At 38.9% G+C, this 13,966-nt stretch overlaps 1 protein-coding gene across 1 annotated transcript in view; it reads left to right on the top strand.

The window, feature by feature from the left end:
* Positions 1–13,966, top strand: part of LOC307252934 (NACHT, LRR and PYD domains-containing protein 3-like) — a gene marked incomplete at both ends in the record, with an annotated part of 35,934 nt that overhangs the window by 12,764 nt on the left and 9,204 nt on the right. Inside the window, 5 exons of the mRNA XM_080030756.1 lie at positions 4,315–4,419; positions 5,610–5,714; positions 5,802–5,897; positions 12,431–12,483; positions 12,645–13,280. Of these exons, the coding sequence (XP_079886882.1) occupies positions 4,315–4,419; positions 5,610–5,714; positions 5,802–5,897; positions 12,431–12,483; positions 12,645–13,280 (995 nt within the window). The remainder of the gene's footprint in view (positions 1–4,314; positions 4,420–5,609; positions 5,715–5,801; positions 5,898–12,430; positions 12,484–12,644; positions 13,281–13,966) is intronic.

The following is a 13,966-nucleotide window of genomic DNA, read 5'->3' on the forward strand; positions in this document are numbered from 1 at the left end:
TAGTTTAGGGATAGGCAGAACATGCATGGTTTTGTTACATAATACTGTTCCTTGCTTATTATCTCTGGTAAATTGGACTTGTTTGATTCATACAGGCCTTTGGAGTAATGTCTTCCAGTTACTGTATCTTAATCTCTATCACACAATATTGGATGTCTAACAGAAGTACACATCACATAATGGTAGATCATTAACCAATGACTTTGCCCTTCCGCAATAACTTTACAAGAAGTCACAATATACTACTCATGGACTTTAATCAGATTTTCTAGATAAGTCAGAGGATTAAATTCAAGTTCTTATCTTTCAATTCTACTCTGGTGATGACGGGAGTGAGAGTGAGTCCTTTTTCCCCCGTGTCAGGTGAAAGTTTATATATTTAACATTAAGTGTGTAGAATTGAGTGGATCTGGGGATTGAGAAGACCTTGACCCAGTCAGTATGGAGACAGACTGCCTTAAAACCTATCGTTTGCACTAGAGATGGAAATCTAGAAAATAGCTATACCCAACTATAGCCTGGCAAGAGGCAACGCAATTATGTAAATATGTAACAAAGGAACACACACTTTATTTAGCCTAACTGAAGTGCAGATAAAAGGTCAGATTTTCTCTTAAACCAGCATGTCTGAGGACCAGGGCATGGCAACATCAACTGACAAGTGAGTGGAACTTTGTTTTTAATGTTAGATCTTGAAGCTCATAGCAATGTTGTCCTTTAGATTTTTGGTTGAAAAGTTTGATGTTGATTGATTTTGCTCTGAAGCTTTGATGTTTAAATGTTGATGTGAACCTTTCAAAGTGTTTTAGTTAATACCTGATCAAGTTGTTAAAAGTTTTTAAAAGTTTGTAATTGTGATCTGTGTTTAAGCCTGTTGGATCAAGAAAGACCTGTCCCTCCTGGCAATGTTTCCATGACAAGTGAGCGGTCCAAGGATGATCCATACAACTTAATTGACAGAATACAGGGGTAAGATATTTTGGTTATGTTTTTATTTTTAATAATAATAATAATAATAATCATACAGCACCTTTCACACACACAGAAAATTCAGCTTAAATTGCTTTTAAAATAATAAACATTAGATTCTTCACATGAAAATAGACTATGAATGAGCAAATAAACAGGGATAGTGCCATAGTGAATGGAAATATAAAATGGAAAACGCAAACCCAGTTAATAATAATAGTAACAAACCAGCAGATAAACACCAGGAGGAAAATAAAATAAATGGAATGAGTAACATAAAATGAAAAGTGAATTTGATTTATTTTTGATAATACAAAGAAACTTGAACAATGGAATACATAGAAGTGCTACAGGGTGTTAGTGTGAAACAAGGTGCATAATAGCCTGGGAGGAAGACATTATTATTATTTAAATATGTGACGAAGGAACAAACATTTTATTTAGCCTCACCTAAGAGCAGAAAAAAGGGTAACATTTTGGAACCTTGTTTTTCACATTAGATCAAGCTCTCTCTCGAGAGAAAGATCGTCGTCCTTTTGCTCTTCTGTTAAATATTTTAATTTGGATACATTTTGCTATGACACTTTCGCTTTAAAATGTTAACCCTTTAAAGTTTACAAGTACAATAACTGACATACAAACAATATATAACGCCTTGAAGCATTGGTGATTGAGTTGTAACATTGTTTAAAAGTTTGTAATAGTGATCTGTGTTTAAGCCCGTTGGATGACGAAAGACCAGTCTCTCCTGCATCTGACATTGTTTCCATGACAAGTGACCAGTCCAAGGATTATCCATACAACTTCAGTGACAGAAAACTGGGGTAAGACATGTTGCTTATGTTCTTGCTTTAATAGTATAATAATAATGATAATTTTACAGCAACTTCTAAAATTGCTTTATAATAAGGACATTACGTGCAAAAAATGCTGCACGTGATAATAGACATAGAATGAGCAGATAAACAGGGATAGTGATGAGCAAATAAACAGGGATAATGCCATAGTGAATGGAAAAACAAGGTGGAAAAATCAAACCCAGTTCTTGACAATAGTAACAAATAGATCAAAACAAGGAGGAAAAAAGAATACATGGAATGCATAACATAAAATGAAAAGTGAATTTGATTTATTTATGATAATAAAAAAACAAACAATGTAATAAATATAATTCATAATATCAAGCACAATACATTTTAAAAGAAGTGCAGGGCATTAGTGTAAAACAAGGTGGTGGAAGGAAGACAAGGACATTATGTAAATATGTAGCAAAGGAACAAACACTTTATTTAGCCTCACCTAAGAGCAGAAGAAAGGTAAAATTTTCTATCAAATCAACTTGAAATGTATGCAATGGTGCCGCCCCTTAATTTGGGAAGGTCTATTGCTTGTGGCCAGACCCTACATCGCTCTAGATGTGGGTCTGGATTTCCAGACTAGGCAATTACTGCAAAGCTGAATGACTGGGATACCTGTGTTATGAAATGCACATACTGTTTATGGGTGTATTCACACATGGAAAGTCCGTTAGTTCACTTGCTTTGGTCCAGACCAAATAGAATTTGGATTTTTTTGTTGTTGGTGTGGTCCACTTTCATACTGCCCCTTTTGCAAGTGAACCAGCATTACGAAGCAAAACCACACGTGATCTGAAGTCATTCATTCATTGGACAGACATTCTGGGGTGGAGAGAAGCAGGAAGAACAAAGTAAAAACTGCGAAATATATCATTGATATAATATGGGGTTAAAAATAATAAAAATGCCTACATCTAGCCATAAATAAAGAAGAAACACATCAAATTATTATTGTTTCATATGGTTATAATATGTAGCCCCATGTCAATGCCACGTTATGTGGCTTCTAGCCTACGATGTGAAACATCATTTTTACTGTATTTTTGCTGCTGGACGCGCGGCTCGCGTGAAGAATAGGCTCAAACTGAAACACAGCTGATTAAAGGCCTACTTCACCGGTTTGAATATGAAGGTGTATTGAATTCTGAGATCCTATGTAGTATAAATGTGCAAAAAAAATTGAAATTGGTTCATCCTAGCCTGAAAAAAGGCAGAAAGAGTGTTTTTTTTAACCCTATATTAATCTTACTGTGACATCACAGTAAGATAAATATAGGGTTAAAAAAAAAACTTACTTTGTAAATATTACTGTGATTTCTCCTACTGTGACATCACAGTAATATTTACAAAGTAATTTTTTTTTTAACCCTATATTTATCTTACTGTGATGTCACAGTAAGATTAATATAGGGTTAAAAAAAAACTCTTTCTGCCTTTTCTCAGGCTAGGATGAACCAATTTAAAAAAAAATTGCACATTTATACTACATAGGATCTCAGAATTCAATACACCTTCATATTCAAACCGGTGAAGTAGGCCTTTAAGCTGTGTATCAGCTGGGTGTCAGTTCGGCGCAGTTCAGCACCAAACTGACACGGGGATAGTATTGACGGTCCCGTTGGGAAGAACAATAAAAACACACACTTCATGCAAAGCGCGGCGTGAACCTGTTGGCACTGTAGGCTACGGGAGACGCTCCTCTCCATCTGATCGCTGATCCGCACGCGTCATTATCAAATGTAATATTTTCGCTCGGGGTTCCCGGTCAAACCACAACTAATCTTCCTAACAATGGCGACAACAACACTTTCCCATAATGTGAAGCTGATGGCGATTTATTAAAAAAGAAAAGAAAGAAAAGGCGCAGTGCTTCCTGCAATTGGGTCGGATCGAGTCCGGCCAAATTCACACCACAAACGAACTGCAGCAGAGTGCGTTTCGAAGCGCATCGAGACCACCTCTTCAGCTGGGTCTCGGAGCGTTTGTTTGGTCCGCCCCCGAGTGCGATTGCTGTATTCACACCTGTCTGAAAGATGCGCACCGAAGGTGGAAGTGCATCTGAGTTCGTTTCAACCGAACTAAACACAGCATGTGTGAATACACCCTAAGTGATTGCTGTATGGATATAAAGTGATTAAACACTTAAATTTGAAAAAATAAATAAACAGCACTTACTTCTCCTTTAAGAAAAACTACATTAAAATAGCATTCCTTGCAGTGATGGTCTCTTTTTCTGTTACCTGTGATCCATGATCATCAGAGGAAAAATTAGACTGTTTCAGAATGATTTAATAATTCCTCTTAGCACCTTTGAACATTTTGATTTTGATTACATTTGCTCAGAAACTGTGGTTTTGAAATGTTGATAAGAACCTTTCAAAGTTTCCAAGTTCAAAATCTGACATAGAACGATACATCCCCCCTTGAGGCTTAGCAATGGTTATTGAGTTGTTATAAGTGTTTAAAGTATATGTAATCTGTGTTCAAGCCCGTTGGATCACGAAAGACCAGACTCTCCTGCATCTGACATTGTTTCCATGACAAGTGACCTGTCCAAGGATTATCCATACAACTTCAGTGACAGAAAACTGGGGTAAGTTATTTACGTTAATGTTATTGCTTTAAAACAAGGGAGCTTAAACAGTGGCTGCAGTTTGGGATGCTGTTGAATGGTATGGAATCGTTACAATTTCTCGTGATATTTGTGTCGTATTGCCATCTTATTGCAGGGCTACTGTATTAGCTTCAGCTGCTAACCCAAGTAGCTTGACAACAGCCATTCGTGCAAATGAGTACGAACCTCTGCTCAGGCAGAATGTGGACAAGATTCACATACCGGATCTCAATGCGTCAACAATGCATCCTGAGAGTGTTTCCACCTGTAGTTAGAGCTGTCCAATTGTTTTCAGATCACTCAAACCACATATTAGTGCCAGGTGGAAACAGGGTCTCTGACGGATGTCTGTTTTTATTAATTTTTCCTGTTGTTTGTTTTTGATATGAGAGATTGATCATTTTTAACACTGTATGCGCTGGTGAGAAACATCATTAAGTTTCATTTGTTATGAAAGTATATCTTTGAAATGACAATAAAGTACATCTTGAATCTTGAAACTAGACCAAGAAATTAAGAAAAAAAATTAAAACATAACATTTGAAAATGTAGATTTAGTAATGATGATACAAATAAACTTAAACAACGGAATATATAAGGCATGATATCAGGGATGCACTGGGACAGAAATTCAGCCTGGGACTTTGAGATGGATAGGCCTTTTATCAGGATGCGTGACAAGCGCATTACAAATTTTTTTTTGATAGTGTAAGTAATTTTAAGTGTAGGCCTAATAATATGCTACCTAATGTAATCCAGCTATAAAACACATCAAACTCAAATACAGGCTTTGTGATATAAAGCTAATCTGATGGTCACCTTCGAGACACATCTGCCTCCTCAGTTTTTACAAGCAACTCATCACTGCATTAAAACAAAAAATGACCTGACAAATCAAGCATAGGTTAGCTGGAAAACTAAGAACCAGTTAACTGCAAAATACTGCTAACATCTTAACCTAAAACATGTACAATTCAGTCCCTTAAACATAAAAAGAAAATAAATAGTGTGCCACTGTGTGAATACAAAATTATGGGAAATAAACACAAATAACATCATATCATTAAATCTAATCAAACATAGTCGGAAGCAAATAGAGAAAGAAACACTCCAATGCTTCACAGCCTACCTTCTAAGTTTGTTATCTGTTATTGTTATCTGATTTTAAGCCCATTGGATCAAGAAAGACCAGTCTCTCCTGCATCTGTCAATGTTTCCATGACAAGTGACCGGTCCAAGGATTATCCATACAACTTCAGTGACAGAGAACCGGGGTAAGGTATTTTGGTTACTGTATGTTATTGCTTTAATACAGAGAGCTTTAAGGACAGTGAAATCACTGAAATCTACATGTGTTAAAGCCCGCTGGAGCACAAAGGATCAGACTCTCCTTCATCGAGCTACGTTCACAAGAATATTCCAGAAGACGATCCTCTTAACTTCTTACCAGAGTCAAGGTAGGAAAACAACAGCTGTGTGTATACAGTTACAGAGAAAAAGGCAAATTAACAATATGAGAAAATTAAGTTGTGAAAAGTGAAGTCTGAGATATGCATTTAGCCTCAAACATGATTAAGTATACTCATCTTGGTCATTGCAAATATAATTTTCTGTAGTGACACAAATATGTTAAGAGTGTGTTTTTAGTGTGCAAGCACAACATTATTCACCGAGACCAGTCTAGACTGGACCCAGCAAGGTTTCCATGAAAAGCGACTCATCCTAGGATTAAAATTGTGAAAATAGTAATAGTACAAATAATTTTAAAAATGCAGCTTAAACTACTGTGAAAAAGGACATACAGTAGGGGAGAATGGGGTAATGTGAGACACTTTTTACATTTGCTCCCCTCTAAGGGAGCTAAAATGATTTATCAGTACAATTTACACATTCCCCATAAATTCAGGATGTTTCCTAGAAAAGGGCATTAGCAGAATGTATTCATGACAAAGGGCAGTGAAAATATGACTGTTTTAAAAAAAGTTGTCTTGTGGCTCAGTTTGCCCCAGCTGTGGGGTAAACTGAGACAGACCAGAGAAATCAAGGGGGTAAACTGATCCACTTACTTTTTCCACTCTGAAACTACCATAACAACACGTGTTGTAACAGTTAGAATCCTGACAGCTAGCTTGAAAACCAAATATTCCAAAACTAATGTCGGACTAGTAACATAATCATGGGGTTTGGTCAATTAAGCAAAACATTTTCTAAACACTTGAAAGTAACTCTGATCAAATACACCATATAATTCATATTCAATAATTAACATTCAAATTACAGATATAACCAGTTAGATTAAAACTAGGGCTGGGTATCGTCAAGGACTTCGCGATACGATACGTATCACGATACACTGGTCACGATACGATATATCACGATATATTGCATATCTTGATATATCACGATATATTGCGATATTCCATAAACAAGTTGCCTTGTCAAACATAACAGCACAATATATTGATAATTGCACAGACAAATGAAGTCAAAACTATTTCATTCACAACTTCCTTTACTATTTTCTTCCTTTTTTTTTGGTTTTGGCAAATGATCAAACACTGCTGCAGCTGCCATAACATCAAAATAACAAATCCAATTCACTCTTGTACTAACTGTACAGGACACAATGAAAATGAAAACACATCAGTGTGCTTTTGTGACACAGTGAATCTTAAGTGTTCTAAACAAAACATATTTAACTTCAATAGTCAGTATCCTAGAGGCTCAGGCCTGACAGCAGACATGGGTTTGAATCTGACCCGTGGTTGTTCTCTGCATTTCTTTCCCTCTCTGCCCCATTTCATATCTGTGTCTCTGCACTGTCAATAAAAAATGAATACATTTTTTATTTTATTTTTTGTTATAAAAATCGATACTGATATCGCGAAACTAAGTATCGCGATATATCGATATTTCGATTTTTTGACACAGCCCTAATTAAAGCACAGTCTGGGGGTCAGAACACAGGACCCTTACGACCCCCACACACATCCTACCTCTACTGCGCGTCTACCTCGCGTCTGCGTCTGACTTTTTGTCACAGACTGTGAAATCAACGTAGAGCGAGCACACATCCAACCTCAGACGCTCTGCTGAGGCTCGTCGGAGGCACGTCTGCAGCGACACTCCCCTTCACCTCAGGAGGCTCGCCTATTTTTTTTCTGAGAGCCGCGCGTCTCTCTCGCGTCTCTGTGCTTTAACTGATAGAGAAATACTCTGCTGACAGTCATACCAGCAGCATTCACTCTAGTTACACGTTTACCCGGTGTGTTTATTTCAAAATAAAACATCCCTCAGTTGTATACGCGAATAATCCCTTTATTTCACGATTTAATTGTGCAATCAAAATCCGAGGGATTTAAAACCTAATTTTAGTTATTAGTTCTGGCATTTCATTTTTGGATAAATGACACATATAGAGATCCAATATAGTGAAGAAATAAAAAAGATCATGATGAGCGCAACAGTTTTCCGTTGCTCTATCTGTGTCTACGGCCTTCTTCTTCCCCGACCACACCCCCCTCTCTCTCTCCCGTATAAATCAGTAAAGTGATTTTTTAAATACTCTGCTGAGAGTCATATTGACTTCATACTGGCAGCTTTCGCTGTAGTTTCACCATTTCCTGGTGTGTCCCCTTCAAAATAAAACTTCCAACAAGCGAAAACATGGCAAAAAAAAAGAAAGAAAATGGCAATGGGGCGCACGGATTACTGTCCAGACTCAATATAAATCATATGCATCATAGATGACATGAAATAACTTCATTTTTAATGGGAATTATCTATGAAAACTCTATGTAGAAAGATAGGGCTTTTAGAAGCAGCGCTGCAGCAGCAGCTGCTGAGACGTTGCATGTGTGTCCGAGAAAAGTCCGAGAGAGGCAGCAGTAAGGTAACGCGACGCGCTCCAGAGGTAGACGCAGGATGTGTGCGGGGGCCGTTAGAGCCAGCTAGTGTCTGGGAGTCAGAGCAAAGAACAATCAGAACCAGCTAGAACAGCCTGGGACTCAGAATACAGGACTAGACCCAGCTGTCTTTTTCTTTATCATTTGAGTCTTTGATTAATATTTTTTCTTCATTTGTTTTATTGGGATCATTCATTGAATAAAGACATATTACTTATGCCTCATTTCCACCGAGTAGAGCGGGTAGGGTCAGAGCGGCTCAGAGCGGGACAGCTCACTTTTAAGAATCTCGGTGTTGTTTCCACCGCCGACCCTACCTTTACTGGTAGGGCGGGGTTTATGACCCTACCTTTACGGGTAGGGCGGGGTTTAGGCTGGACTGTGATAGCCGCCGCTAGAATGTGGGTCAAACTATCGGGCTGTGGAACAGCTGTGGTCAAGCCAGCGGTCTGTCGTTTTTGCTTGGTCAAACCAGCCGCTTCTTTATTTATTCCCCCCGTGTTGTTGTGAGCACACAGACGGCTCAGTGCAACTGATATACAGTGAGCGAACAGTGCTGGCTACGTGACATCGTAGCAGTGGGACACAGTGTAACCAACTGGTTCATTTAATGACGAGGAAAAACACCACACAATAAACAGTGCTGCGCTCACATTTTCGCCAACACACAACAAGACTCTCTTCACTCTAGCCGAGGTGACTACACACGGCGGAAATGATTCTTTCTACCAACTGTGGTCAAACCAGCGGTCTCTCGTTTTTGCTTGGTCAAACCAGCCGCTTCTTTATTTATTCCCCCGTGTTGTTGTGAACGTGTAGGCTATTTACTGGCCTATCTATGGCGAAAAGACACAGAAACGGCTCGGTGCAACTCATGAGCGAACAGTGCTGGCTGCAGCAGCTACGTGACTAGCAGTGGGACACAGTGTAACCAACTGATTAATTTATTGACGAGGAAAAACACCACACAATAAACAGTGCTGTGCTCACATTTTCGACAAAACACAAGACTCTTCACTCTTGCTGAGATGACTACACTTAGCGGAAATTATTCTTTCGACCAATCAAATGACGGGGGTGTGTAGCTCCGCATTTTCGGCCCGCTTTCAGGTGGCTAGTACCCCTACGGAGGAGTACTGAGATTGGGAGCGGCTCAGAGCGGTTAGGTGCGCTTAAACCGTACCCTATCCAACTTTTGGCAAATGAAAAGCCAAACTATCCGAACCGAACCGCTCCGATCCGACCCGCTCTACTCGGTGGAAATGAGGCATTAGAGTCTATTGATGTTAAAGGTCACTCTCCTGTCCCCCACATACATACGTGCCAAACCATGCCCTTGCTGACACCCCTTCAACCATCAACCCCCACCTCCAGCCCACATTGTCTTTTGTTTTAATCAAATAGTCTCTTTGCTACCTAAAATATAATGGATTCATTAAAAGAGGGCACAGACACTCGCGTTTCCATGGCACAACTAGATTGGATTATCACATATATCGAACAAGACACTCGAACGGACCGTGTCACTTGTCTGAGTATACATGGCCTTTGAGAAATCGGGTAAATGTCCGATGCATGGCTGTCTCCACTATGCTAAGTGGCGCTGTAGCCCTTTCAACCATGCTTTCAACAAGTGGTTTTAGAGCCACGTCCGGTTCCCTTCCGTCAACCCATGGTGTAGCCTATCACGCGCAGGCACACAAACACAGAACAAGAAGTCCGATATGCGATATCCGATCCCTGTATACATGCAGAGAGAAAGCCGACAATGAACAAATTATCTAGGTGTTCTTATCCGACTTCTCTTGTCCGTTATTGTGCCGATTTGTGTCCGAAGTAGATCGGATAAAGGTGTTTACATGCAGTTTAAAAGTCCTGTTGAGGTCTTATTCGTTTAGTTATCCGATTATGAGTCTGCATGTAAACGCACTGACTGTCTCACTTTACCCCACAGCATTTGTGTCACTTTACCCCACTGCCACAATTTGAGAAAAAAACTACCTCTCTCAGCAAATCAGGCTAATCTTGAGTTATCATCACATGGTTTCATATGTTGGTAGTTCATCAACATGTATGATAGAAGTTTTTCTACCTGAATCAATTTGCTTTGGCACAATAATCGATTAATGCTGGGCTTACACTAGAGGACTTTTAAAAGACTTTGAAAAGACTGAAGACTGAAACCCTCTTACATCTGAAGACAATCAACTCACACCTGAAGACAACTAGTCATTAGTTTTCAGTCACAAGCTGCATTCCAATAGTAGTTGCACTTCCCCTCGTTCATTTACCCTCAGCCCTTGGTATGACGTAACAGCATACGTTGCACGGAGGGAACTTGGAGAGCGGAGGGAGACTAAGCGTTACCTTTAAAGGGAACCCACTTGCCCACTTGCCCTTGTAGTCGCAATGGACCGTCAGTTACATAGGTAAATCTGAATGCAAATAATACAGAATTATAACATTCTGCTAAGGTAGCCTATGTTGCAGAAAGCCATTTCCATAGCATAACAAACATTGAATTTCGACACGGTAACTCAGATTATCAAGATATTGTTACTTACACATGTAAATTGTTTGCTCCGACATATTTTCTTATTTATGTTAGTTTCAACCAAAAACATTTGTTTTAAATAGTCCTCTAATTGGCAGCCATCTGTGTTATAGCAGCAATGTGTAAACTGCAATACATTCACTGGATTGTTCGTATGGAAATAGGATAGCCTAATTGAGGCGTTTTGGAATATATTTGTATATATATATTTGTCCTGCGGGTGGCCGCGATGTCCCTAAAAGCATACAGTCTACCAGAAAATAAAAGGAGAAGAAGAAGAAGACGAACTGCAATGCACTGTGGGTGATATCCACCTCGGAGTGACCATGGATGTTCACTTGATCACTCAGCCCTCCGAGGGTCTATATCACGAAGTTCACTTCAGTTTCCAGACAATTGGAACAACACTTAAGATGGCGGCGGGGATTCCCCCGAGGGCAAATGCCTAGGGCAAGTGAACGAGGGCATGTTGAACGGGTATTGGAACGCAGGGACAGAGTGAGATTTTGAAAAGACAGGGGGTCTCATATTGCAAGACTACAACTAGATTCCTTTTGAGATTAATATTATTTCCGCAAACGCGATAGTGATTATTTAATAAGAAAAAGGTTAATTCAATATTCCGAGCTGGGGGACTTCCTTTAGTTATTTGACCATCTTTATTTGCTGATCTCGTCCCCCAATAACTTTTACTCCTAACCCTGTATTTGACGGTAAAGTGTTAACGTTGCGCGGCTGTCAGCTTGGTTCTCCCGCCGAGGCTTCAAGGAAAAAGTGTCCGAAATAAGTTCCTGCACAGGTGGACACAGGTCGCGACTAATGCCGCTCCTCATGCGTCATGCTTGGTGCATGCGAGAGTGTGACAGTGTTTACGTCATTTCGCTTGAGCCAACCCCTTAAGACTAACGATAATATCAAAGTTAAAAGTTGTGTAGTGTAAGCCCAGCATTAGTTGACAGCAAGAAAATTTACTTTTACATGCAAAAAAGACATTTTTGTGAAAAAAAACATGCTTCCAACATCACCATGAGGTCCTTTCTTTCATGGCCAAGGGGAAATGAGAAGGTCTTGAAAACATATATATCACATGACCAAAAATGTGTTCCATTGCCTAGATACAGGGGGTATCTCACATTACCCAATGGCTCACATTCCCCCATTCTCCCCTACATGCAGCAATTGCTTCACATGATAAGAAACATAGAATGAACAAAAACACAAGGATAGTTCCATACTGAAAGGAAAATAAGATGGAAAAGCAAACCAAGTTGACAATAAAAGTAAAACAGAGCAGGTTTTTAACTTTTTTTTAATAATATTCGGTGAACCTTAACCGACAGATAATTTGAGTGTTGTTGAAGGCAAAGACTTAACAAGAGGTTTAGCACCCCACATAAGCAAACCAGGGTAGGATGTTTTGGCAGTTATCACTTTGAAACATAAATATTTTAAAACAAAGATGTAAAAAGACAGATAGGGCATTTTTAATTCCTGCTATAGCATTTGACTTGTGTTTCTCGCTTGTACCAAGCAGTGCTTCAAATGAAAGAGACCAGCCAAAGGATGGACACAGCTCCAGCAAAGGTGTAGTACTTAACAAAAACTTTAACTGAAGTTACAACATAAAACATTGTGACAATGTGTTTAATAGCTGCCATTAGAGTGTGTATGAGTGTAAAACTATTTGTAATCACTGTATACTGCTTTCTCTGTTTTGTCTTAATCATTCTTTATCTTTTATATAGACAAATATCCCAAACAGTTGCTCAAAGAGGAACTGAAGAGGACAATCCTCAGTCAACATAAAGACAAACTGAAAGGACATGAAGCTGAGACCGAAATCTACAAGTTACAAGAAGCTAACAAAAACAAGAAACCTAAAACACAAACCTACGACACATTATTTTCTGGTTCAAAGAAAAACAAAGTGCGAACAGTTCTAATGAAGGGAGTTCCTGGTGTTGGTAAAACGTTTCAAACAAGAAGGTTCATGGTAAACTGGGCAAATGGGAAATCCAACAAAGACATAGACTTGATAGTGTCATTTGATTTCAGTGAGCTGAATTCAAGAAGAGACGCTCAAAGCATGAAAGATCTGCTTCGTCATTCCCTCGACGACAATAAAACCGGAACACCTTGCAAGTATGACGAGTGTAAAGTAGCTTTTGTCCTTGATGGCTTGGAAGAATGTAAACTTCCTCTAGATTTTGAAAAAAACAAGAACCTGACTGATATGGAAGAAAAGGCCTCGATGGATGTGCTGCTAACAAACCTCATCAAGGGGAATTTACTTCCCAAAGCTCATCTCTGGATCATCTCTCAACCATCAGCAGTTACTAAGATTCCTTCTGAATTCATTCAGAAAGTCACAGAATGTCGAGGTAAGAAATGTTGACGGTAACATATATTTCGATAGCTTACACTCTACTGCTACTACTGCTCTTCTACTGTATCATGTTCATTGTTTGATAGGAATATTTGATCTTGATTAGGACATACTGCAAACACTGCATATGACAAATTATAATGACATGGCAAATATTTAATCTTTTTGTCCAATCTGTTATCACATTTTCAGTCAATTCTAAAATACTAGACTTTCTTTACATCCGAGAATACCCAGTACCGAACTTATGGTTATTTCTTTATTTCTGTTGTTTAGGAATGCTTGCACATAGCATGCCAGTAATGAAAACCCTGATGTTCAAAATCTTAAATATAGTATAAAACATCACCTTCTGCAACAACATCAGCTCAGTTATTTCAATAACATGGACATATTCTGTAAAAAGGGGACAAACAACACAAAGGAGCTGAGTGAGATAAAAAATAAAGTCTGGATAAGGGAGATAACTAGTAGGATGAGGGAGAGGAAGATGACCGGGGAAGAGCTGTTCTCACTGTGAATTATATTTTTAAAAATGAGGAACTAGCCACCATGTAAATGTTTTTTATAGTAAGTGTAGGCCTATGTGGGGAAGTTGTTTTGCATTTTGGAAGGTAGAGTTGATATTTAAAGCTATAGTGCGTAACTTATGTTGCCCCCATGAGGAATTCTGAGTTATTA

Source organism: Ammodytes marinus (assembly GCF_949987685.1).
Source record: "Ammodytes marinus genome assembly, chromosome: 7".
Lineage (NCBI taxonomy): Eukaryota > Metazoa > Chordata > Actinopteri > Uranoscopiformes > Ammodytidae > Ammodytes > Ammodytes marinus.